We start from the raw sequence: 22,661 nt of genomic DNA, 5'->3' as shown, positions 1-22,661 counted from the left end.
GGAAGTGAGTCACCCTCCAAACTGAGGGAGCGCCTGAGAAGACAAATTCACTGGACAAGCAGATCTTCACCTGCTCCACAGTCAGTGTCAGAGGTAAAGGGTTCTGTCTCTGGGAATAAGTGGACTCATCACTATTTTCCCAAATTCAAGAACATTCAAATTGTGACTGACCTTCACTGGGTGGTTGGTATCTGCCATGGTCTGCTGGGAAAAGGATTCAAATATCACTTCACCATAAATGACATCAATGCCGATGATACTGATGTATTTAAACAATAGATGGAAGATACAGATTTAATCAGTATGTTCAATGAGGAGAGCCTGTCATCCCTTATACGACGACCAATACTTGGAGCATTATCTAGAGACATCCCAGACACCTGAGCCAATGATCCAACCTTCCCCACATCTGCAGTGATGTCCACTGGCGAGCAGTCACTGCACCAGACAACAATCTGATCCACGAGAAGGGATCTGGTCACCAGAGGGAACCAGCCTCACTTCAGCCCCTAGTTCCTGCTCAGCCATCACTGCTCCCCAAAGATATTGTTGACAAGGACAGTTCTCGGTGAGGAGACATTCAACCAAGGCCATGTAATTTTAAATTTGGACACAGGTACTTAAGTTCAAAATGATGTTGTACTCAAAAGGATAACTGGATTTTCTTTTCATAGTAAACATTGAAACACTGGAGGAAAACCAACAAATGTATATGGATGGAGCTTGAGGGGTGAATAACCAACTCTGGGCCAGACCAGATCTTACCTGGTTTATGAGCCGATGGAAAATGATCATAGGGTCCCGCTGTAAAAGTGGAAGTCAGATATCAGTCATTTACAAGAGCAAGGTACCACACTGTGTATATATATATACACAGATACCCAGCTGGGTGGCAGTGTGAACTGTGAGGAGGATGCTATGAGGATGCAGGGTGACTTGGACATTTTGGGTGAGTGGACAAATGCATGACAGATGCAGTTTAATGTGGATAAATGTGAGGTTATTCACATTGGTGGCAAAAACAGGAAGGCAGATTATTATCTGATTGGCATCAAGTTGGGAACAGGGAAGTACAACGGGATCTGGGGGTGCTTGTTTATCAGTCATTGAAAAGAAGCATGCGGGTACAGCTGGCAGTGAAGAAAGCTAATGGCATGTTGGCTTCCATAACAAGAGGAGTTGAGTATAGGAGAAAAGAGCTTTCTGCAGTTGTACATGGCCTTAGTAAGCCCACACCTGGAGTAATGTGTGCAGTTTTTGTCTCCAAATTTGAGGAAGGACATTCTTGCTACTGAGGGAGTGCAGCGTATGTTCACGAGGCTAAATCCCAGGATGGCGGAACTGTCATATGTTGATATAATGGAGCGACTGGGCTTGTATACTATGGAATTTAGAAGGATGAGAGGAAGTCTTATTGACACATATAAGATTATTAAGGAATTGGACACGGTAGAGGCAGGAAACATGTTCCTGATGTCCGGCAAGTCCAGAACCAGGGGCACAGTTTAAGAATAAGAGGTAGGCCATTTAGAACATGAGATAAGGAAAAGGTTTTTCACCTAGAGAGTTGTGAATTTGTGGAATTCTCCGCCTCATAAGTCTGTGGAGGCCAATTCTCTGGATGCTTTCAAGAGAGAGTTAGATAGAGCACAAAGATAGCGGAGCCAAGGGATATGGGGAGAAGGTAAGAACGGGGTACTGATTGTGGATGATCAGCTATGATCACAGTGAATGGCACTGCTGGCTCGAAGGGCCGAATGGCCTACTACTGTGCCTATTGTTTCTTAAATAACAATGGGAAAGATGCAGATTAATATCTTGATAAACATTGAACTTTCCCTTGATAAAAATTTGAGAATAAGTAAATTAAAAGCAGACGGACGTACGGGAAACAGGAATGAGTATTGAATGGGAGTGTCTCGGGATAGAAGGCAGTGACTGAACGATGCTGCAGGGATCAGTGCCTGGTCCTCAGGCATTGTTAAGATCATCAATGTTTTGGGTGAGGGGTAGACACAAAAAGCTGTAGTGACAGAGGAAGAAGCGGCCTCACTGGAGAGAAGGAATAGGTGACGTTTTGGGTCAAGTCCTTTCTTCAGTCTATAGAAATCTTTACTCCAGCATTTTGTGTCTATCTTCAGTGTAAACCAGCATCTGCAGTTCCTTCCTGCACATTTTGTGTAAGGGAACCAAATGTTATCGTTTAACCTTGAAGGAGGTTAATAGAGATGAATGCAAGCTGTTGCATTTTGGAAAGTCTAACCAGGGCAGGACCTACTAAGTGAATAGTGGGGCTCCAGGGGGTGCTGTACAGCAGAGGGATCTGGGATAGCGGGTACATAGTTGGTACAGTACGGGTGGCGTCACAGGACTACAGCATGTTTAAGAAAGCTTTCAGCACATTGGCCTCCATAGAAGTTGTAGACACATGCTTGTGTTCCCCAGAGGGAAGCTGGTTTTAAACTGTGGACAGGTTGCTGAACCCAACAGCCCGAGCAGAGGGAGCACAGGGAAATCTCAGGCTTCCTGTCACCTTGCCAGTCTCAAGGAGCCCCTCACTACCTCTCATCGTGAAGTATTTCACCGCTGGAACAAGGGAACCATGTTTCAAAGGCATTTTATGTCTGGTCATTGTGTATGTTACCAAGGGGAACAAAGTGGATTGGTCTGTCTGGTGATGAAGGATAACAAGGTCAGTTCACAGTGAATGGAATGAAATTGCTGGGAAAGATAAGGTATCACATCTCAGAATGATGCTGTATTCAAAAGGACAACTGCATTTCTTATTTGTAGAAAACATTGAAACATTGGAGGAAGACCAATAGTAGAATATAGACGGAGCTTGTGGGGTGAATATCTGATCTGGGGCAGACCCGATCATAACTGGTTCATAAGCTGGTGGAAAATGCTCATGGGGTGGTGCTGTAAAATAGGAAGTTAGATATCAAACTTTATCAAGAACAAAGTACCACACTGCATATACAGAGATACTTAAATTACACATGGGAAAGATGCGGATTAATATCTCGATAAACATTGGACTTTCCATTGTTTAATATGAGAATATGTAAATATGTGTGCAGATTTGTAATGAAAATTGGAAGCTGAAAGACGTACTGGAAACACGAATGAGGAATGAATGAGTATCTCGGGCTAGATGGCTGTGACTGAACGGTGCTGCAGGGATCAGTGCCTGGACCTCAGACATCGCCAATGTCAATGGTTGGGTGAGGGATAGAGAGGGACAGGTGGCATTTCTGGAGAGAAGGAATGGGTGACGTTTCGGTTCGAGACCCTTCTATAGACTAAAGAAGAGTCTCGAAACACCACCCATTCTTTCTCTCCAGAGATGCTATCTGACCTGTTACCCCTGCGTTTCTCAATCTTCAGTGTAAACCAGCATCTGCAGTTCATTCCAACATATTTAGGATAAGGGAATCAATTATTATAATTTAACCTTGTTGGAGATTAATAGAGATTAGTGCGAGATGTTGTATTTTTGAAAATCTATCTAGAACAGGACCTGCACAGTGTAGTCGGGCTCAATGGAGTGTTGTGGAACTGAAGGACTGCGAGCACAGGTACATTGTTCCTTGAAAATGGCGTCACAGGAATGTATTATGTTTAAGAATGCTTTCAGCACCTTGGCCTTCATCAGTCAGAGTATTGAGTATAGAAGTTGGGAGGTTATCTTACAGTTATACAAGACATTGGTGAGGCCACATTTGGAGTACTATGGTCAGTTTTTGCCAAAGGTCCCGTTTCCATGCTGTGTGACTATGAGACTGAGTGGAAGTGAGTCACCCTCCAACCTGAGGGAGCACCTGAGAAGAAGACAAATTCACTGGACAAGCAGATCTTCACCAGCTCCACAGCCAGTGTCAGAGACAAAGGGTTATGTCTCTGGGAACACATGGATCCATCACTATTTTCCAAAATTCAAGAACATTCAAACTGTGACTGACCTTCACTGGGTGGTTGGTATCTGCCATGGTCTGCTGGGGAAAATGATTCAAATATCACATCACCATAAATGACATCAATGCTGATGATACTGATGTATTTAAACAACAGATGGAAGATAGAGATCTAATCATTAAGTTCAATGAGATGGGGAGAGCCAGTCATCCCGATATACAACGGCCAATACTTGGAACAAGATCTGGAGACACCCCAGTCCTGAGCTGCTGTACCACCTTCCCCAGTTATGGTGTGATGTCCACTGGCTAGCAGTCACTGCACCTGACAACAATCTGATCCACGAGAAGGTATCTGGTCACCAGAGGGAACCAGCCTCCCAACAGGAGCTCTCACTGACCCAGTCCTGTCTCAGTGGGGACTGACTTCACTGCTCCCCTGAGGGCATGTTGACAAGGGACAGACGGACCCCTATGTCAAGATGTGGACACATGCTTGTATTCGCCAGTGGTAAGCTGACTTTAAACTGTGGACAGGTTGCTGAACCCAACAGCCCGAGCAGGGGGAGCACAGGGAAAGCTCAGGCTTCCTGTCAAATTGCCAGCCTCAAGGAGCCACTCACTACCTCTCATAATGAAGTATTTCACCGCTGGACCAAGGGAACCATGTTTCAAAAACAAAGGCATTTTACGTCTGGTCATCGAGTTTGTTACCAAGGGGAACATAGTGGGTTGGTTCTTCTAGTGATGAAGGATAACAAGGACAGTTCGCAGTGAAAGGAAGGACATTGTTGGAAAGGTTATGGTATCATATCCCAAAATGAATCTGTATTCAAAATAATATCTGGATTTCCTATTTTTTAGAAAACATTTGAACATTGGAGGAAGACCATTAGAATATATGCGGAGCTCGAGGGGTGAATATTCAACTTTGGGTCAGAACAGATCTTACCTGGTTCATGAGCAGGTGGAAAATATTCATGGGGTGGTGCTGTAAAAGAAGAAGTCAGATATCAGTCATTATCAAGATCAAAGTACCACACTGCGTGTACTGAGAAACTAAAATTACACATGAGAAAGATGCAGATTAATATCTCGATAAAACAAGTGTATCCATCACTATTTTCCCAAATTCAAGAACATTCAAACTGTGACTGACCTTCACTGGGTGGTTGGTATATGTTATGTTCCAAACTATAGAACATTGGAAAATGATCACCAATGCGTCCACGATTTCTAAAGCCACTTCCTTATGTACCCTGGGATGCAGACCATCAGGCCCTGGGGATTTATCGGAATTCAGTCCCATCAGTCTACCCAACACCATTTCTTGCATAATGTGGATTTCCTTCAGTTCCTCAATCACCCCAGATCCTCTGACCATTAGTACATCAAGAAAATAGTTTGTGTCTTCCTTAGTGATGACGGATCCAAAGTACCTGTTCAACTCATCTGCCATTTCTTTCTTCTCCATAATAAATTCATCTTTTTCAGTGTTCAAAGGTCCAACTTTGGTCTTAACTGATTTTTTCCTCTTCACATACCTAAAGAAGCTTTTACTATCCTCCTTTATATTCTTGGCCAGCTTACCTTCGTACCACATCTTTTCTCCCGCGTTGCCTTTTCAGTTATCTTCTGTTGCTCTGTAAACATTACCCAATCCTCTTGCTTCCCGCTCATCTTTGTACTTCTTCTCTTTTATTTTTATACTATCCCTTTTTTCCCCCCTTGTCAGCCACGGTCTCCCCTTACTCCAGTTGGAATCTTTCTTCCTCTTTGGAATTAATTGATCCTGCACCTTCTGTATTATTCCCAGAAATAACTGCCATTGTTGTTCCGCTGTCATCCCTGCTAGGATATGTTTCCGGTCAACTTTGGCCAGATCCTCCCTCATGACTCCAGATTCCGCTATGTTCAACCATAACACCGACACCTCCAATTTACCCTTCTCCCTCTCAAATTGTAGATTAAAACTTGGTCACTACCTCCTAAAGGCTCCTTAACCTCAAGTTCCCTTATCAAACCCGTTCCCTTTTCAAGTCATCCCGTGAAACAAAGGCCAAGTCTTGGAAAAGGATCTGGAGACACCCCAGTACTGAGCAGCTGTACCACCTTCCCCAGTTATGGTGTGATGTCCACTGGTGAGCAGTCACTGCACCAGACAACAATCTGATCCACGAGAAGGAATCTGGTCACCAAAGGGAACCAGCCTCCCAACAGAAGCTCTCACTGACCCAGTCCTGTCTCAGTGGGGACTGACTTCACTGTTCCACTGAGACCATGTTGAGAAGGGACAGGCGGACACATATGGCAAGGTGTGGACACATGCTTGTATTCGCCAGAGGGAAGCTGAATTTAAACTGTGGACAGGTTGCTGAGCCCAACAGCCCGAGCAGGAGGGGGGGGGGGGGGGCAGAGGGAAAGCTCAGGCATCCTGTCACCTTGCCAGCCTAAAGGAGCCCCCTCACTACCTCTCATCATGAAGTATTTCTCTGCGTGAACAAGGGAACCATGTTTCAAAACAAAGGTATTTCACGTCTGGTCATTGCGTTTGTTACCATGGGGAACAATGTGGATTGGTCAGTCTAGTGATGAAGGATAACAAGGTCAGTTCACAGTGAAAGAAAGGAAATTGCTGGGAAGGTTAAGGTATCACATCTCAAAATGATGACGTATTCAAAAGAATAACTGGGTTTCCTATTTGTAGAAAACATCGAAACATTGGAGGAAGACAAACAGTTGAATCTAGATTGAGCTTGAGGGGTTAATATCCGACTCTGGGTCAGACCAGATCTTACCTGGTTCTTGAGCTGGTGGAAAATGCTCATGGGGTGGTGCTGTAAAAGAGGAAGTCGGATATCAGTCATTTTCAAGAACAAAGTACCACACTGCATATACAGAGATACAAAAATTACACATGGGAAAGATGGGGGTTAATATCTTGATAAAACATTGGACTTCCCATTTTATAATGTGAGAATATGTAAATCTATGTGCAGATTTGTAATGAAATTTGGAAGCTGACAGACGTACTGGAAACAGGAATGAGGAATGAATATGAGTATCTCAGGCTAGATGGCTGTGACTGAACGGTGCTGCAGGGATCATTGCCTGGACCTCAGATACCGTCAATGTCAACGTTTTGGGTGAGGGATAGGCACAAAATGCTGGAGTAACAGAGGGACAGGCGGCATTTTGGAGTGATGGAATGAGTGACATTTCGAGTCGAGACCCTTCTACAGATTGAAGAAGAGTCTCGATCTGAAACACCAACCATTCCTTCTCTCCAGAGATGCTGCCTGACCTGCGCAGTTAAGGGGCTGTCCCACTGTACGAGCAAATTCAACAGTTCTCCCGAGTTTCCCCTGATTCAAACTCGGAGAATTACTGTAATGGCCGCTTGTAGGTACTCGGGGGTCTCGTGGATATTTTTCAACATGTTGAATAATCTTCACAAGTCTTCACGAGCTTACCGTGTTTCCAGAGTACCTGCCGTTAGCGTTACGAGCCGCTAAGAGACGTCCCGAGCTCCGGCGTACCCGCTATGTACATTCTACGTGCTTACCACGAGTTTGATTTTTTGTTAAACTCGGGAGAGCTCTTGAATTAGCTTGTAAAGTGGGACAGCCCATTAACTCCAGTGTTTGTCTATCTTCAGTGTCCAGCATCTGCAGTTCATTCCCACATTTAGGGTAAGGGAACCAAGTATTATAGTTTAAACTTGTTGGAGGTTAATAGAGATTACTGCGAGGTTATATTTTTGAAAGTCTAACCAGGGCAGGACCCAGGGCAGTACCTGCACAATGTAGTCGGGCTCAGGGGAGTGTTGTAGAACTGAGGGATCTGGGATCACAGGTACATTGTTCCTTGAAACTAGCGTCACAGGAATATATCATGTTTAGGAATGCTTTCAGCAGCTTGGCCTTCATCAGTCAGAGTATTGAGTATAGAAGTTGGGAGGTTATGTTACTGTTGTACAAGACATTGGTGAAGCCACATTTGGAGTATTGTGGTCAGTTTTTTGCCAAAGGACCAGTTTCCACGCTGTATGACTATGAGTCTGAGTGGAAGTGAGTCACCCTCCAACCTGAGGAAGTGCCTGAGAAGAAGACAAATTCACTGGACAAGCAGATCTTCACCAGCTCCAGAGACAAAGGGTTCTGTCTCTGGGAACAAGTGGTTCCATCACTATTTCCCCAAATTCAAGAACATTCAAACTGTGACTGACCTTCACTGGGTGGTTGGTATCTGCCATGGTCTGCTGGAAAAAAGGATTCAAATATCACTTCACAATAAATGACGTCAATGCTGATGATACCGATGTATTTAAAGAACAGGTGGAAGATTCAGATCTAATCAGTAAATTCAATGAGATGGGGAGAGACAGTCATCCCGTTAAACAACGGCCAATACATTGGAAAAGGATCTGGAGACACCCCAGTCCTGAACAGCTGTACCACCTTCGCCAGTTCTGGTGTGATGTCCACTGGTGCAGTCACCGCACCACACAACAATCTGAACAACGAGAAGGAATCTGGTCACCAGAGGCAATCAGCCTCCCAACAGGAGCTCTCACTGACCCAGTCCTGTCTCAGTGGGGACTGACTTCAGCTCCCAGATCCTGCTCAGCCATCACTGCTCCCCTGAGGCTATGTTGACAAGGGACAGGCGGATCCCCATGTCATGGTGCAGACACATGTTTGTGTTCACCAGAGGAAAGCTGATTTTAAACTGTGGACAGGTTGCTGAAATTGGTAACCCTGGCTAAATTGGAGCAGCCAGGATATTAAAATTGAGTAAGTGCTTGTGTGCTGCTAGGCCATTTTGGTCAAGTTAAATGTGCCTTTGCAGAACTGGGACAAGCTGCTGAATGGTGCCAGCATGTCTGTGGCCAAGATAAGAGCTGCAGAGAAAGAATGGGTCATCTGCACAGTCTTACAATAAGGTGTAAATTGCATGGAACTGATTGGGCCAATGCAAACCAGATGTACATAGTTTAAATAATGTTGCAAAGCCTTATTTGGATAGTTGGTGATTGGTTGAAATGTTAAGCTTTGTCTGGGTTGTCTGAATCCCAGGGCACATGTCGCAAATTCATCTGTGTTAATTTCCATCTCGAATCTCCGCCAGATAGAATGTATTTTACATCGGTGTCACGTGAGTGATTCCGTGGAGAAGGCCCGCCAGTCCGTATGCGCGTCATTACGTTTGACGCATGGCGCACTGACCGGCTGGCAGGGCGCAGCTCCGCCAGCGGTAAGTTAAATACCCTGAGGTAAGTTTTTATAACTTAGCTGAGGTTTTTTTCCGGGCGGGAAATCTTGTCTTAAAGGAGCGAGACCGCAATGGAAAAAGCAATGAAAGGAAGGTCGAGGCAGTCCGCTGCAAAAACAGCTTCGGAAGACCACAGGAATGCGGGTAGTGGGCGGCTGCCCCTCTCACCTTCCGAGACATTGGTGGCACGGCCAGTGGCCTCCGGTGGAAGGCACCGTGGCGACTCCGGTGGGTCGGAAAGCCACCAAAAAAACCCAAAGAGGCTCGTTGACTCTGATGAGTCGGGCCAGGAGGCTGGTTCTCCCACAATGGTGCCATTTCTGGGAACGTCTCATGGAGAGGGTGTTCCATCAACAAATGCTCGAGGAAGATGAGCTTGTCACCCGCAGGACTCCTCGGGGGCCCGTGGCAGCAGCACCTGTAACAGGGCTGCATGATGTCTCCCTCTTGGAGGAGGTGAGCTCAAGGAGTCAGTTTTGTTCTGACTCCGAGATCGGAGGTCTAGCTGAGGAGCATACCTCCCGGCAAGGAGACCAAGAATCAGGGGTGCCAAGCATGGCATGCAAATTTGCCATACCTGCCGGAACGGGCAAACAAATCAATGAGGAGCTGGCCAGGCCCATCAACTATATGGTCTCTCATCAACTATAGGACCTTACTATAGAAGAAACCCACAAGAAATACCAAACACCGGGTAATTGCGCATCGCTCAAGGTCCCAGCTGTGAACCACCCAATCTGAGGGCACATGGCAGCAGGGATCAGAGCCCAAGAGTTAAGGGTCCAGAAGATCCTCAAGCTCCTGGCATCAGGGATAACAGCTTTTGCCGGGTCAGTGGATGATGAGCCTCTGTCCCCAGTTCAGCAGGATGCGCTTGCACTCATGTGCAATGCACAGTTTGAAATAAATTGTTCGAGGAAGACTGCGATCCGGCCAATGCTGAATCCTAAATTTGCAGCACTGTGCAAGACGAGCAGCGTGCAGCCACCGAATTTGCTGTTCGGGGACGACCTGTCCAAGCAGGTCAGAGAACTAGATGATGAGGTATAAACAGTTGACCTCATCAGAGCACAACCGGTCAGCAAAAATCCTCCCCGACGGCAGCATCCCGACAAACGGTCCGCTGAAGCAAATTCAGGTCAAGGACCAAGCCGGCCCTTGTCAAGTAGGCGCAGCTGGCGCACGCCACCATTTCCCTCCAGAACACGAGGTCAGAAGTTTCTACAAAACACGGAGGTAGGTGGCCAGTTACAACCGGGTGGGAGATTACGGTTGTTTTTCAATCATTGGTGTTGCATAACATCAGAATTCTTTACACTGCACAGTATACTAGGTTTCCGGATTGAATTTATTTTTAAATTATGTCCACCTACACAGCATACACCTAGCCGGATGTTTCACAACAGGAATCCTTGGAGGTACACACTGAGATTCAAACATTAGTCAAGAAAGGTGTAATTGAGAAGTCTTCTCATCAATCTCACCAATTTGTCTCTAATATATTTCCAAGACAAAAGAAGGATGGTGGGTGTCGGATTATTCTTGACCTAACTAGGCTTAACTCCAATGTGCAGTATAAACATTTCAAAACTTTTCTTACTGACAAACAGCTGGTTTCTAAAGGGTACTACCTAGCATGCATAGACCTCCAAGATGCATACTATTCGGTACCCATTCATCACAATCATGGAAGATATTTGAAATTTAGCTGGATGAAGCAATTGTGGCAGTTTAGGGTGGTGCTGTAAAAGAGGAAGTCAGATATCAGTAATTTTACTTCGGAGTCATGTGAGTGACTACGTGAAGAAGGGCCGTCTGTCTGCGTGCGCGTCATTACGTCTGAACACAACAAGCGACGGACTGGAGAGGCACTGCGTCCTCCCAGGCTGTTAGGATGGGCAGGTAAGGAAAGTTGAATCACTTACCTGCGTTCTTTCGGGCTTGAAACCTTTTGTAATTTCAGGGCCCTGATGTCGAGGATACGGTCTGCGGGGAAGTTGGCTGCCGAAGACCGCAGCATTTTCCAGTAGCGGGCGACGGTGTTTCCCAACACAGCGCCGGCAGCTGAACCGGCAGGACACTTGTTGCAGGAGGAGAGCTCCGTTGGTGGTCCTGCAGTACGGGCAAATCCACCCGCAAGTCAAACAACCCGTTGACTCAGAAGAGTCCGGGGAGGGAAAGGGATACCCTCCCTCAACGGAGAGCGTCTGAGAATGACTCTCCCACATAGGAGCAACTTTTGGAGAAGTTGCTCCAACAAAGACCTGCTCTAAGGAGAGAGCTGTGTCAGCCCGGGGCCTACAGCAGGCAGTACCGGGAGCCTCGCATAATGGGTCAACCCAATGTCTTCCCCATTGGAGGAGGAAGTACATATGGAAGAAACCACTCTGAATCAGAGTACAAAAGCAGAGGGGGGGGGGGGGGGAACACCTTCCCAGGGACAAGCAGAAGAAAGGAAGTAAGTAAGTAACTTTTACTTATATAGCACTGTTTAAGTTAACTTGCACCAAAAAGCTTTACATAAAATAAATAATAAGCACAAAAGAAAAGTAATACTTCTGCAATCATCCAGGTTCCACTGGGTGCTTCCCTGGATAGAGATCTAGAAAATGTCTCCTGCTCTGAGGAGAGGAGCATTCACGGTCAGTTTCAGTCTGACCCAAAGCAAGAATCTCATTTAGGCCCGCAGGAGGGGCCATGTCAGCGCAGGTATCCTCAGGGGCCTGCGGCAGCACCTGTTTTCAGGGCTACCTACAAATCTCACTCTCAATGGAGAGCAGTGTGAGTGATCAGTAGGTAACTGATCTCAAATTACAATACTATACAATACCATTCATTTGTCATTTGAACCTCACATAACGTTCAAACGAAATTTGGTTTCGAGATCAGTAGGTAACTAATCTCAAATTAAAGTATGAACATACTGAAGCACATGCATATGGCCTCAAGAGACAGCAGTTGACAGAATATCCGCACAAATGCCGGCAAGGGAACAGCGCTATCAGGGTGACTTAAGACAAACCAGCCGCCGAATCCTCTCTTCAGGTAAGACCAGAAGAAGGAAGCAAAAACTGTCGGACCAATCAAGGTACCAACGACAAGCAAACTTCATCAGTAGGCAACAACACACCCCACACCTCCATAGATGGTAAGCAGTTCACTGAAGCCGGTGGTAGCTTGAAAGCTGGGCACGGAAATATGATCAGAGTCGTCTTTCAAGGCAGACTCAGAATTATGACCAGAATTGTCCGACAAGGCAGGCTCAGTATGATAAGGTTTTCAGACCAAGACCCAAGCAGAAGTCAGGAGAAACATGGAATCCACACTTCCTACCAGTCCAACTCCCAATCAAGGAGAGAAAAGGAACCCGCATCAGGGGCCTTTGGGCTTAGCACAAGACCACCGGTAGCTATGGAGGTAGGTGGGTCCGGGTTTACTGAAATAAGGGATTGTGGACCAGTTACATGTTGGTAATTTTACTCTTGTGTTTTTGTTCATAATGACAATAACATGAATTTCAGATCTGGTTTTAAAAAACAGATAACAACATGTGATTATTTTTTACTGCACTACATACATAGGTTCCAAGCAGACTTGGAACTCGGACCGGAATTGTCTTCAAGGCAGGCCCAGTATTTTGGGCAGGATTGCCTTCCAGGACAGGTGACAGATGGAGGATGTCACTTCATCCAGGTTTAACTCATTTGTGCACTACAGACGTTTAGAAACAGCAATTTTTGTTACGGTCTAACTACTCTTTTATAGGAGCTTCCTATAAAATGGTCACATGGCATGCATCGACCTCAAAGATGCATACTATTCGGTGTCTATTCATTAAGAACAGGAGATATTTGAAGTTTAACTGGATGGCATGGCTCGGCCAAATGGGTTGACATCAGCTCCTAGACTATTGACTAAACTACGGAAACCAATTCTGGGACTACAAAGGTCTCAAAACCACATAGTAATGGCATATTTGGAGGACATTTGCATTTTGGAGTCACCAAGAATTGGCAGAAGCATCAGTCAAGCAAACCAAAACCCTGTTTGAAAGAATTGGTTACCTCATCCATCCAGTTAAATCAAAATTGACACCTACAAGGGAAATTAATTACCTAGAATTTACTAGCAAAAACAGTAAATATGTTGGTGACTTTGCCTAATTATTAATTAAGCCTGCAATGACCTGATAGTCAAATTCTAGCTCAGCTCAGGGAAATTTTGTTCGAAAGCCATCGAAGGTTCTTCAGACCTATGCAAGTGGCTAAGGATGGGGAGACACAATAACACAGTCTAAAGCTGTGGGGGAAGATGGAATGAGCAGGAGTCTGTAATTCCCCAACACATGGAATCAATAACCCAGAATTGTTGGGGGCACAATATGGACTCTCTGTAGCGATATGCAACCGGTGCTTGTTCAATTCAGATTGATAACACCACTGCGGTGGCATACATCCATTAACAAGAGTGGTGTAAAATCTGTATCTTACAACAGATTGTCGAACCACATTTGGCACTGGTGTATCGAGAGGAATATTTGGGAAATCTACGAGGTAGATATAACACAGTGACAGATGCTGGATCACGAATGTTTAATAACAACACAGAATGGATGTTGAATCAGACAGTATTTAACAAAATAACTACACGATTTGGCATACCAGATGTTGATCCGTTTGCATCTAGACTAACCATTAGTTACCCAGATATGTGTCCTGCGAGCTGGATCCAGGAGCAAGGCAGTGGATGCTTTCTCCCTCAATTGGGGAGGAATGTTTATGTGTGCTTTCCGCCAATTTGTCTCACAAACCGATGCTTGACAAAAATCAAGCAAGACTCAGCCACAGGCATATTGGTAGTGCCAGATTGGCCTAAAGCCTGGTCCCCAAATATTTTGGGAATTATAGTCCAGCCAGTAATGGCTGTACCCAAGAGCAGGGACCTCCTAGTGAACCCAGTTAGAGGGAGCAACCATCCACTACATGAACGTATAACTTGTTGGTCTACAGATTCTGAGGAGGCCATTTCAAGGCATAGGACTGTCCGAACAAATACAACACAGTTCGGATAACAGATGTCTTGGAGTTCCTATCAACTGTACTATAACTATAAACTAAATTATAGTGCATCTATAGTGCCAGAGGCGCACTCTCCTCCAATCTGATGCCGGAAGCAGGCACAGTTCGATAGGAACGCACCCCTTTACAACAAAATTCATGAAGGGAATTTACAATTTAAGACCTCCAAGGCCAAGGTACACCGACACATGGGATGTGAGCATGGTACAAACCCTACTTTGACAGTGGGGACCGCTTATAACTAACCCTGAAGGTGGTATGCTGCCAAAGAGTCCAGACACTGCAAAAGCTACGGTTGGACTACATGACCACCAATATGAACAACATAACATTCCTAATCAGGAACCTGATAAACAGAGCAGGCCAGGAATGCCAGGGATGGAGATGCAGTTCTTGGCATATCCAGAGGACCAACGGTTGTGTGGGTGGTAACATACTAACACCACTATCTGAGAGTTACGGAGAACCTCAGAGGCTCAGAACAATCGGTCCTCATCAGTCATAAACTTACCAGTTTGAAGTTTGATCTTGATTTTATGAGGAGTTACGATGAGCAATTACGTGCCCACCGCTCCCACCCTCATACTATCAAGGTCATCTGGAAGTTCTAGTTTCTTCACAATCTTACTATTCTCAGGTCTTCTTTTTATCTGTGATTTAACACCGCTGCTTTGAAGATTGACGCGCACGCAGACGGACGGCCCTTCAAGCCAGCACCGCCATTCACCGTGATCATGGCTGATCATCCACAATCAGTACCCCATTCCTGCCCTCTCCCCATATTCCTTGACTCCACTATCTTTAAGAGCTCCAACTAACTCTCCCTTGAAAGCATCCACAGAATCGGCCTCCACTGCCTTATGAGGCAGAGAATTCCACAGATTCACAACTCACTGGGTGAAAAAGATTTTCCTCATCTCCGTTCTAAATGGCCTACCCCTTATTCTTAACCTGTGGCCCCTGGTTCTGGACTCCCCCAACACCAGAAACATGTTTCCTGCCTCTAGTGTGTCCAATCCCTTAATAATCTTATATGTTTCAATAAGATTCCCTCTCATCCTTCTAAATTCCAGCGTAGTCAAGCCCAGTCGCTCCATTCTTTCAACATAGGACAGTCCCGCCATCCTGGGAATTAACCTTGTGAACCAACGCTGCACTCCCTCAATAGCAAGAATGTCCATCCTCAAATTTGGAGACCAGAACTGCACACAATAATCCATGTGTGGTCTCACTACTACCATGTACAACTGAAGAAGGACCTCTTTGCTCCTATACATAATCCTCTAGTTATTAAGGCCTACATGCCATCCGCTTTCTTCACTGCCTGCTGTACCTGCATGCTTACTTTCAGTGACTGATGAACAAGGACACCCAGATCTCATTATACATCCAATTTCCTAACTGGACACCATTCAGATAATAATCTGACTTCCTGTTTTTGTCACCAAAGTGGATAACCTCACATTTATCAACTTTAAACTGCATCTGCCATGTATCTACCCACTCACCCAAGTCACTCTGCATCCTCATAGCTTCCTCCTCATAGTTCACATTGCCACCCAGCTTTGTGTCATCTGCAAATTTGCTAATGTTACTCTTAATCCCTACATCTAAATTATTAATATATATTGTAAATAGCTGGGGTCCCAGCACTGAGACTTGCTGTACCCCACTAGTCACTGCCTGCCATTCTGAAAGAGACCCATTAATCCCTACTCTTTGTTTCCTGTCTGCCAACCAATTTTCTCTGCATTTCAGTACCAAGTCTTGGGTTAGCATAGTGCTAACCCAAGACTTGAAGGGCATGCCCGAACCCATCTGACAACTGTCACTGCCTTACACCTCAGCAATCGGCTTGCCAATGCAAAGCTCCAATTGTCTTTTTGTGGTAAGCCGGTGAAGAATCTCGGAGTACCTCGGAGTCACCCTGGATCGCACCCTCACCTATCGTGAACACCTGAAGAGGGTGGCTGATAAACTGAAAGCAAGGGTCAACATCATCAGGAAACTTGCAGGCAACAGCTAGGGATCCAATGCACACACCCTCTGTACCGCAAGCTTAGCCCTACTCTACTCAACAGCCGTATTTTGCTCAACAGCTTGGGCTAATAGCTGCCATACCAAACGAGTTGACACGGTCCTTAACTCTGCAATGCGGGTCATCACAGGGATGCTTAAGTCAGCACCTTTGCAGTGGCTCCCTGTGCTCTCTCATATCGCCCCTCCCAGCATACACAGAAGAGAGAGGATGTTAAAAGATTGGTGCACCATTGAAGCTAACCCTGATCTTCCCATCCATGCTGACTTGAACAATGTGCCCAACATGCGCCTGAAGTCCCACAAACCCTTCTGGTTAAATACCTGGAAGACTTTGCCTCCAAGACTGAGTGGCGCAGAGCCTGCGGCACTCTAATTTTGCTCTAATTTTGCTCACTAATCTCCAATGTGGGACCTTATCAAAGGGCCACGTAGGGCCTTTAATCAGTAAGTTCAATGAGATGGGAAGAGTCAGTCATCCCGTTAAACAACAGCCAAGACTTGGACCAGGATCAGGAGACACCCTAGTCCTGAACAGCTGTACCACCTTCCACAGTTCTGGTGTGATGTCCACTGGTGGGCAGTCACTGCACCGGACAAAATCTGAACAATGAGAAGGAATCTGGTCACCAGAGGAAACCCGCCTCCCAACAGGAGCTCTCATTGACCCAGTCCTGTCTCAGTGGATTCAAATATCACTTCACCATAAATGACATCAATGCCGATGATACAGATGTATTTAAACAACAGATGGAAGATACAGATCTAATTAATAAGTTTAATGAGATGGGGAGAGCCAGTCATCCCGTTAAACAGCAGCCAATACTTGGAACAGGATCTGGAGCCACCCCAGTCCTGTGCAGCTGTACCACCTTCCTCAGTTCTGGTGTGATGTCCTTTTTGTAGTAAACATTGAAACACAGGAGGAAAATCAACAGTTGTTTATGGACGGAGCTCGAGGGGTGACTATTCAACTCTGGGCCGGACCAGATCTTACCTGGCTCATGAGCTGGTGGAAAATGATCATAGGGACCCGCTGTAAAAGAGGATGTCAGATATCAGTCATTATCAAGAAAAATAACCACACTACATATACAGAGATATTACACATGGGAAAGATGCAGATTCATATCTCGATAAACATTGGACTTTCCATTGTTTAATATGAGAATATGTAAATCTGTGTGGAGATTTGTAATTAAATTTGGAAGCTGACAAACGTACAGGAAACAGGAATGAGGAATGAATGTGAGTGTCTGCGGCTAGATAGCTGTGATTGAATGGTGCTGCAGGGATCAGTGCCTGGGCCTCGGACATCGTCAATGTCAAGGTTTTGGGTGAGGGATTGAATTGAATTGAATAACCTTTAATAATCCTTTACAGGAAATTACAGTGCCACAACAGCTTCAAGACAGACATAACACCACACATTTCCTCAGATAGCTTCCATACTTAATAAGTTAAAATACAATGAATGAATATTTTAAAAAAAATCCAAAATTATTTTTGTGCATTATAAAACCTTATAGCAGCTGGTATACAAGACTTCCTATATCTCTCAATTTTGCACATTGGTGCAATCAGTCTCTGACTGAAGATGCTGCTCTTGATCACCTTCAGGGCGTGGAGTGGGTGAGTGGGGTTGGTCATTATTGAACCTAATTTGTTCAGAGTTCTGGCCTCCGCCACCTGCTGGACCGTTAGTTGCTCAGCCCCGACCACTGAGCCGGCCTTCCTGATCAGCTTGTCCAGTCTGTTTTTGTCCGCCATGCGGGCGCCTTCTCCCCAACAGGCCACAGCAAAAAACAGAGCACTGGCCACCACTGAATGATAGACACTAAATGTTGGAGTAACAGAGGGACAGGCGGAATTTCTGGAGAGAAGAAATGGGTGACGTTTTGGGTCGAGACCCTTATATATAGAAGAGTCGCAATCCCAAACACCATCCATTCTTTCTCTCCGGAGATGCTGCCTAAGCTGCACAGTTACTCCAGCATTTGTCTATCCTCAGTATATATCAGCATCTGCAGTTCATTCCGACATATTTCGGTTTGGGGAACCAAATGTTATAGTTTAACCTTGTAGTTTAATTGAGATTAGTGCGAGTTGTTGTATGTTTGAAAGTCTATCCAGGGCAGGACCTGCACAGTGTATAAGAACCTATTCCCTTCGCTCCATAGATGCTGCTGCACGTGCTGAGTTTCTCCAGCACTTTTGTCTACCTGCACAGTGTAGTCGGGCTCAGGGGTGTGCTGTAGAACTGAGGGATCTAGGAGTTCTGGTACATTCTTCCTTGAAAGTGGCGTTACAAGAATATATCATGTTTAAGAATGCTTTCAGCACCTTGGCCTTCATCAGAGTATTGAGTATAGAAGTTGGGAGTTTATGTTACTGTTGTACAAGACATTGGTGAGGCCATATTTGGAGTATTATGGTCAGTTTTTGCCAAAGGGCTCATTACCATGCGCTGTATGACTATGAGTCAGAGTGGAAGTGAGTCACCCTCCAACCTGAGGGAGCACCTGAGAAGAAGACAAATTCACTGGACAAGCAGATCTTCACCAGCTCCATGGTCAGTGTCAGAGACAAAGGGTTCTGTCTCCGTGAACAAGTGGATCCATCACTATTTTCCCAAATTCAAGAACATTCAAACTGTGACTGACCTTCACTGGGTGGTTGGTATCTGCCATGGTCTGCTGGGGAAAAGGATTCAAATATCACTTCACCATAAATGACATCAATGCCGATGATACAGATGTATTTAAACAACAGATGGAAGATACAGATCTAATTAATAAGTTTAATGAGATGGGGAGGGCCAGTCATCCCGTTAAACAGCAGCCAATACTTGGAACAGGATTTGGAGACACCCCAGTCCTGTGCAGCTGTACCACCTTCCCCAGTTCTGGTGTGATGTCCTTTTCATAGTAAACATTGAAACACAGGAGGAAAATCAACAGATGAATGTGGACAGAGCTCGAAGGGTGAATATTCGACTCTGGGACGGACCAGATCTTACCTGGCTCATGAGCTGCTGGAAAATGATCATAGGGTCCCGCTGTAAAAGAGGATGTCAGATATCAGTCATTATCAAGAAAAAGAACCACACTACATATACAGAGATACTTATATTACACATGGGAAAGATGCAGATTCATATCTCGATAAACATTGGACTTTCCATTGTTTAATATGAGAATATGTAAATCTGTGTGGAGATTTGTAATTAAATTTGGAAGCTGACAGACGTACAGGAAACAGGAATGAGGAATGAATGTGAGTGTCTGGGGCTAGATGGCTGTGATTGAACGGTGCTGCAGGGATCAGTGCCTGGGCCTCAGACATCGTCAATGTCAAGGTTTTGGGTGAGGGATAGACAGAAAATGTTTGAGTAACAGAGGGACAGGCAGCATTTCTGGAGAGAAGGAATGGGTGACGTTTTGGGTCGAGACACTTATATAGACTGAAGAAGAGTCTCAATCCCAAACACCAGATAGGGTAAGGGAACCAAATGTTATAGTTTAACCTTGGAGTTTAATAGAGATAAGTGCGAGTTGTTGTATTTTTTTAAGTCTATCCAGGACAGGACCTGCACAGTGTATAAGAACCTATTTCCTTCGCTCCATAGATGCTGCTGCACCTGCTGAGTTTCATCAGCACTTTTGTCTACCTGCACAGTGTAGTCGGTCATAGGGGTGTGCTGTAGAACTGAGGGATCTGGGAGTTCTGGTACATTCTTCCTTGAAAGTGGCGTTACAAGAATATATCATGTTTAACATTGCTTTCAGCACCTTTGCCTTCATCAGTCAGAGTATTGAGTATAGAAGTTGGGAGGTTATGTTACTGTTGTACAAGACATTGATGAGGCCACATTTGGAGTATTGTGGTCAGTTTTTGCCAAAGGGCCCATGTCCACGCTGTATGGATATGAGTGAGTGGAAGTGAGTCACCCTCCAACCTGAGGGAGCGCCTGAGAAGAAGATAAATTCACTGGACAAGCAGATCTTCACCAGCTCCACAGCTAGAGTCTGAGACAAAGGGTTCTGTCTCTGGGAACAAGTGGATCCATCACTCTTTTTCCAAATTCAAGAACATTGAAACTGTGACTGACCTTCACTGGGTGGTTGGTATCTGCCATGGTCTGCTGGGGAAAAGGATTCAAATATCACTTCACCATAAATGACATCAATGCTGATGATACAGATGTATTTAAACAACTGATGGAAGATACAGATCTAATTAATAAGTTCAATGATATGGGGAGAGCCAGTCATCTCGTTAAACAGCAGTCAAAATTTGGAACATGATCTGGAGACACCCCAGTCCTGTGCAGCTGTACCACCTTCCCCAGGGGTGAATATTGGACTCTGGGCCAGACCAGATCTTACCTGGCTTGTGAGGTGGTGGAAAAAGCTCATAGGATCCCGCTGTAAAAGAGGAAGTCAGATATCATTCATTATCAAGAACAAGGTACCACACTGTGTATACACAGATAGCCAGCTGGGTGGCAGTGTGAACTGTGAGGAGGATGCTATGAGGATGCAGGGTGACTTAGACATGTTGGGTGAGTGGACAGATGCATGGTAGAGGCAGTTTAATGTGGATAAATGTGAGGTTATCCTCTTTGGTGGCAAAAACAGGAAGGTAAATCTGAATCAGAATCAGAATCGTTTATTGTCATTTGAACATAAGTTCAAACAAAATTACGTTTCTGCAGTCATAATACAAACAAAAAAAAACAGCTCCTGCAGTCAAGCAGCCAAACCGCTGCATTGAGCCGATCGAGGCTCCTCATGTTAAATGTTAGAGCCCCCCGGCGGGCGATGGTATGTCCCGCAGCCTTTTAAGCCGCACCGGGCGATGTAAGGCCCCGCTCCAGGTCGATTTAAACCCCTCGATTGGGTGGGCAAAGTTTGCCATTGCGGGAGCACCGAAAAGCAGTCTCCCACCAGGGTCCCGCGAGCTCCCGATGTTACCGTCCACAGGCCTGCAGCTGAAGCCTCTGAAGCTCCAAAGTCGGGTCGCAACCACACACCACCACAGAGCTCCGCACTCCGAAGTCGGGCAGCTCCGCGACGGTGAGTCCGCAGGCTCCACGATGTTAGGCCCAACGACAACGGAGACTCGACAAGGAAAAATTATTATCTGAATGGTGCAAGATGGGAAAAGGGGAATTACAACGAGATCTGGGTGTCCTTGTTCATCAGTCATTGAAAATAAGCAAGCAGGTACAGGAGGCCATGAAGAAAGCTAATGGCATGTTGGCCTTCATATCAAAAGGAATTGTGTATAGGAGCAAAGAGGTCCTTCTGCAGTTCCCTAGTGAGACCACACCTGGAGTATTGTGTGCAGTTTTTGTCCACAAATTTGAGGAAGGCCATTCTTGCTATTGAGGGAGTGCAGCGTATGTTCACGAGGTTAATGCCCGGGATGGCTGGACTGTCATATGCTGAGAGAATGGAGTAACTCAGCATTGTCTATTCTGGAATTTAGAAGGATGAGAGGATCTTATTGACACATATACGATTATTAAGGGATTGGACGGGGTAGAGGCAGGAAACATGTTCTCGATGTTGGGGGAGTCCAGAACCAGGGGCCACAGTTTAAGAATAAGGTGTAGGCCAATCAGAACGGAGATGAGGAAAAACTTTTTCACCTAGAGAGTTGTGAATCTGTGGAATTCTCTGCCTCAGAAGGTTGTGGAAGCCAATTCTCTGGATGCTTCCAAGAGAGAGTTAGATAGAGCTCTTAAAGATAGCGGAGTCAGGGGATATGGGGAGAAGGCAAGAACGGGATACTGATTGTGGATGATCAGCCATGATCACAGTGAATGGTGGTGCTGGCTTGAAGGGACGAATAGCCTACGCCTGCTCCTATTGTCTATTAAATAACACATGGGAAAGATGCAAATGAATATCTTGATAAACATTGAACTTTCCCTTTTTCATAATTTGAGAATATGTAAATTGAAAGCAGACGGCCGTATGGGAAAGAGGAATGAATGGGACCCCGATGTCATGGCGTGGGCACATGCCCACTTATACGTCCATCGGTAAGCGCCGCGAGCTATCAGCCTCGCCGGCAGCTGTTCGTCCTTTCAACTTTTTGTTGTTTACAGAATTTTTAAAGTGTGTTTTAGTGTGGGGGCCGGAAATAGGGGGGAACAGTATTTTAGTCACTTACCTCAATGGTATCCGACTTTTCTCCCAGTCGCATTTTCGTCCTCCCTTGCGGCCTAACAGCTTGGATTGTTGCGGCCTCTCCCGGAGTCGGGCCCAGAGCTTCAACAGCAGGCGCAGCGCGGAGTTTCCATCGCGGAGCCAGGCGGTCCCTTGCCGGGGAGCTTCTGCGGAGC

General features: G+C 45.5%; 1 protein-coding gene across 1 annotated transcript in view; it reads right to left on the bottom strand.

Moving 5' to 3' along the window:
* Window positions 1-252: 252 nt before the first annotated feature.
* LOC129705977 (uncharacterized) overlaps window positions 253-22,661 on the bottom strand; it is a 126,055-nt gene continuing 103,646 nt past the window's right edge. The window contains exons 20-28 of the mRNA XM_055649951.1: window positions 20,695-20,733; window positions 20,418-20,450; window positions 19,326-19,364; window positions 18,970-18,999; window positions 17,304-17,342; window positions 8,146-8,178; window positions 6,716-6,754; window positions 3,966-3,998; window positions 253-804 (exon numbers count right to left, since the gene is read on the bottom strand). Coding sequence (XP_055505926.1) covers window positions 644-804; window positions 3,966-3,998; window positions 6,716-6,754; window positions 8,146-8,178; window positions 17,304-17,342; window positions 18,970-18,999; window positions 19,326-19,364; window positions 20,418-20,450; window positions 20,695-20,733 — 446 coding nt within the window. The 3' untranslated portion in view covers window positions 253-643. The remainder of the gene's footprint in view (window positions 805-3,965; window positions 3,999-6,715; window positions 6,755-8,145; window positions 8,179-17,303; window positions 17,343-18,969; window positions 19,000-19,325; window positions 19,365-20,417; window positions 20,451-20,694; window positions 20,734-22,661) is intronic.

This window comes from Leucoraja erinacea, chromosome 18, assembly GCF_028641065.1.
Source record: "Leucoraja erinacea ecotype New England chromosome 18, Leri_hhj_1, whole genome shotgun sequence".
NCBI lineage: Eukaryota > Metazoa > Chordata > Chondrichthyes > Rajiformes > Rajidae > Leucoraja > Leucoraja erinaceus.
The sequence above is the reverse complement of the archived record's forward strand: the minus strand, read 5'-3'. Positions and strand labels throughout refer to the sequence as shown.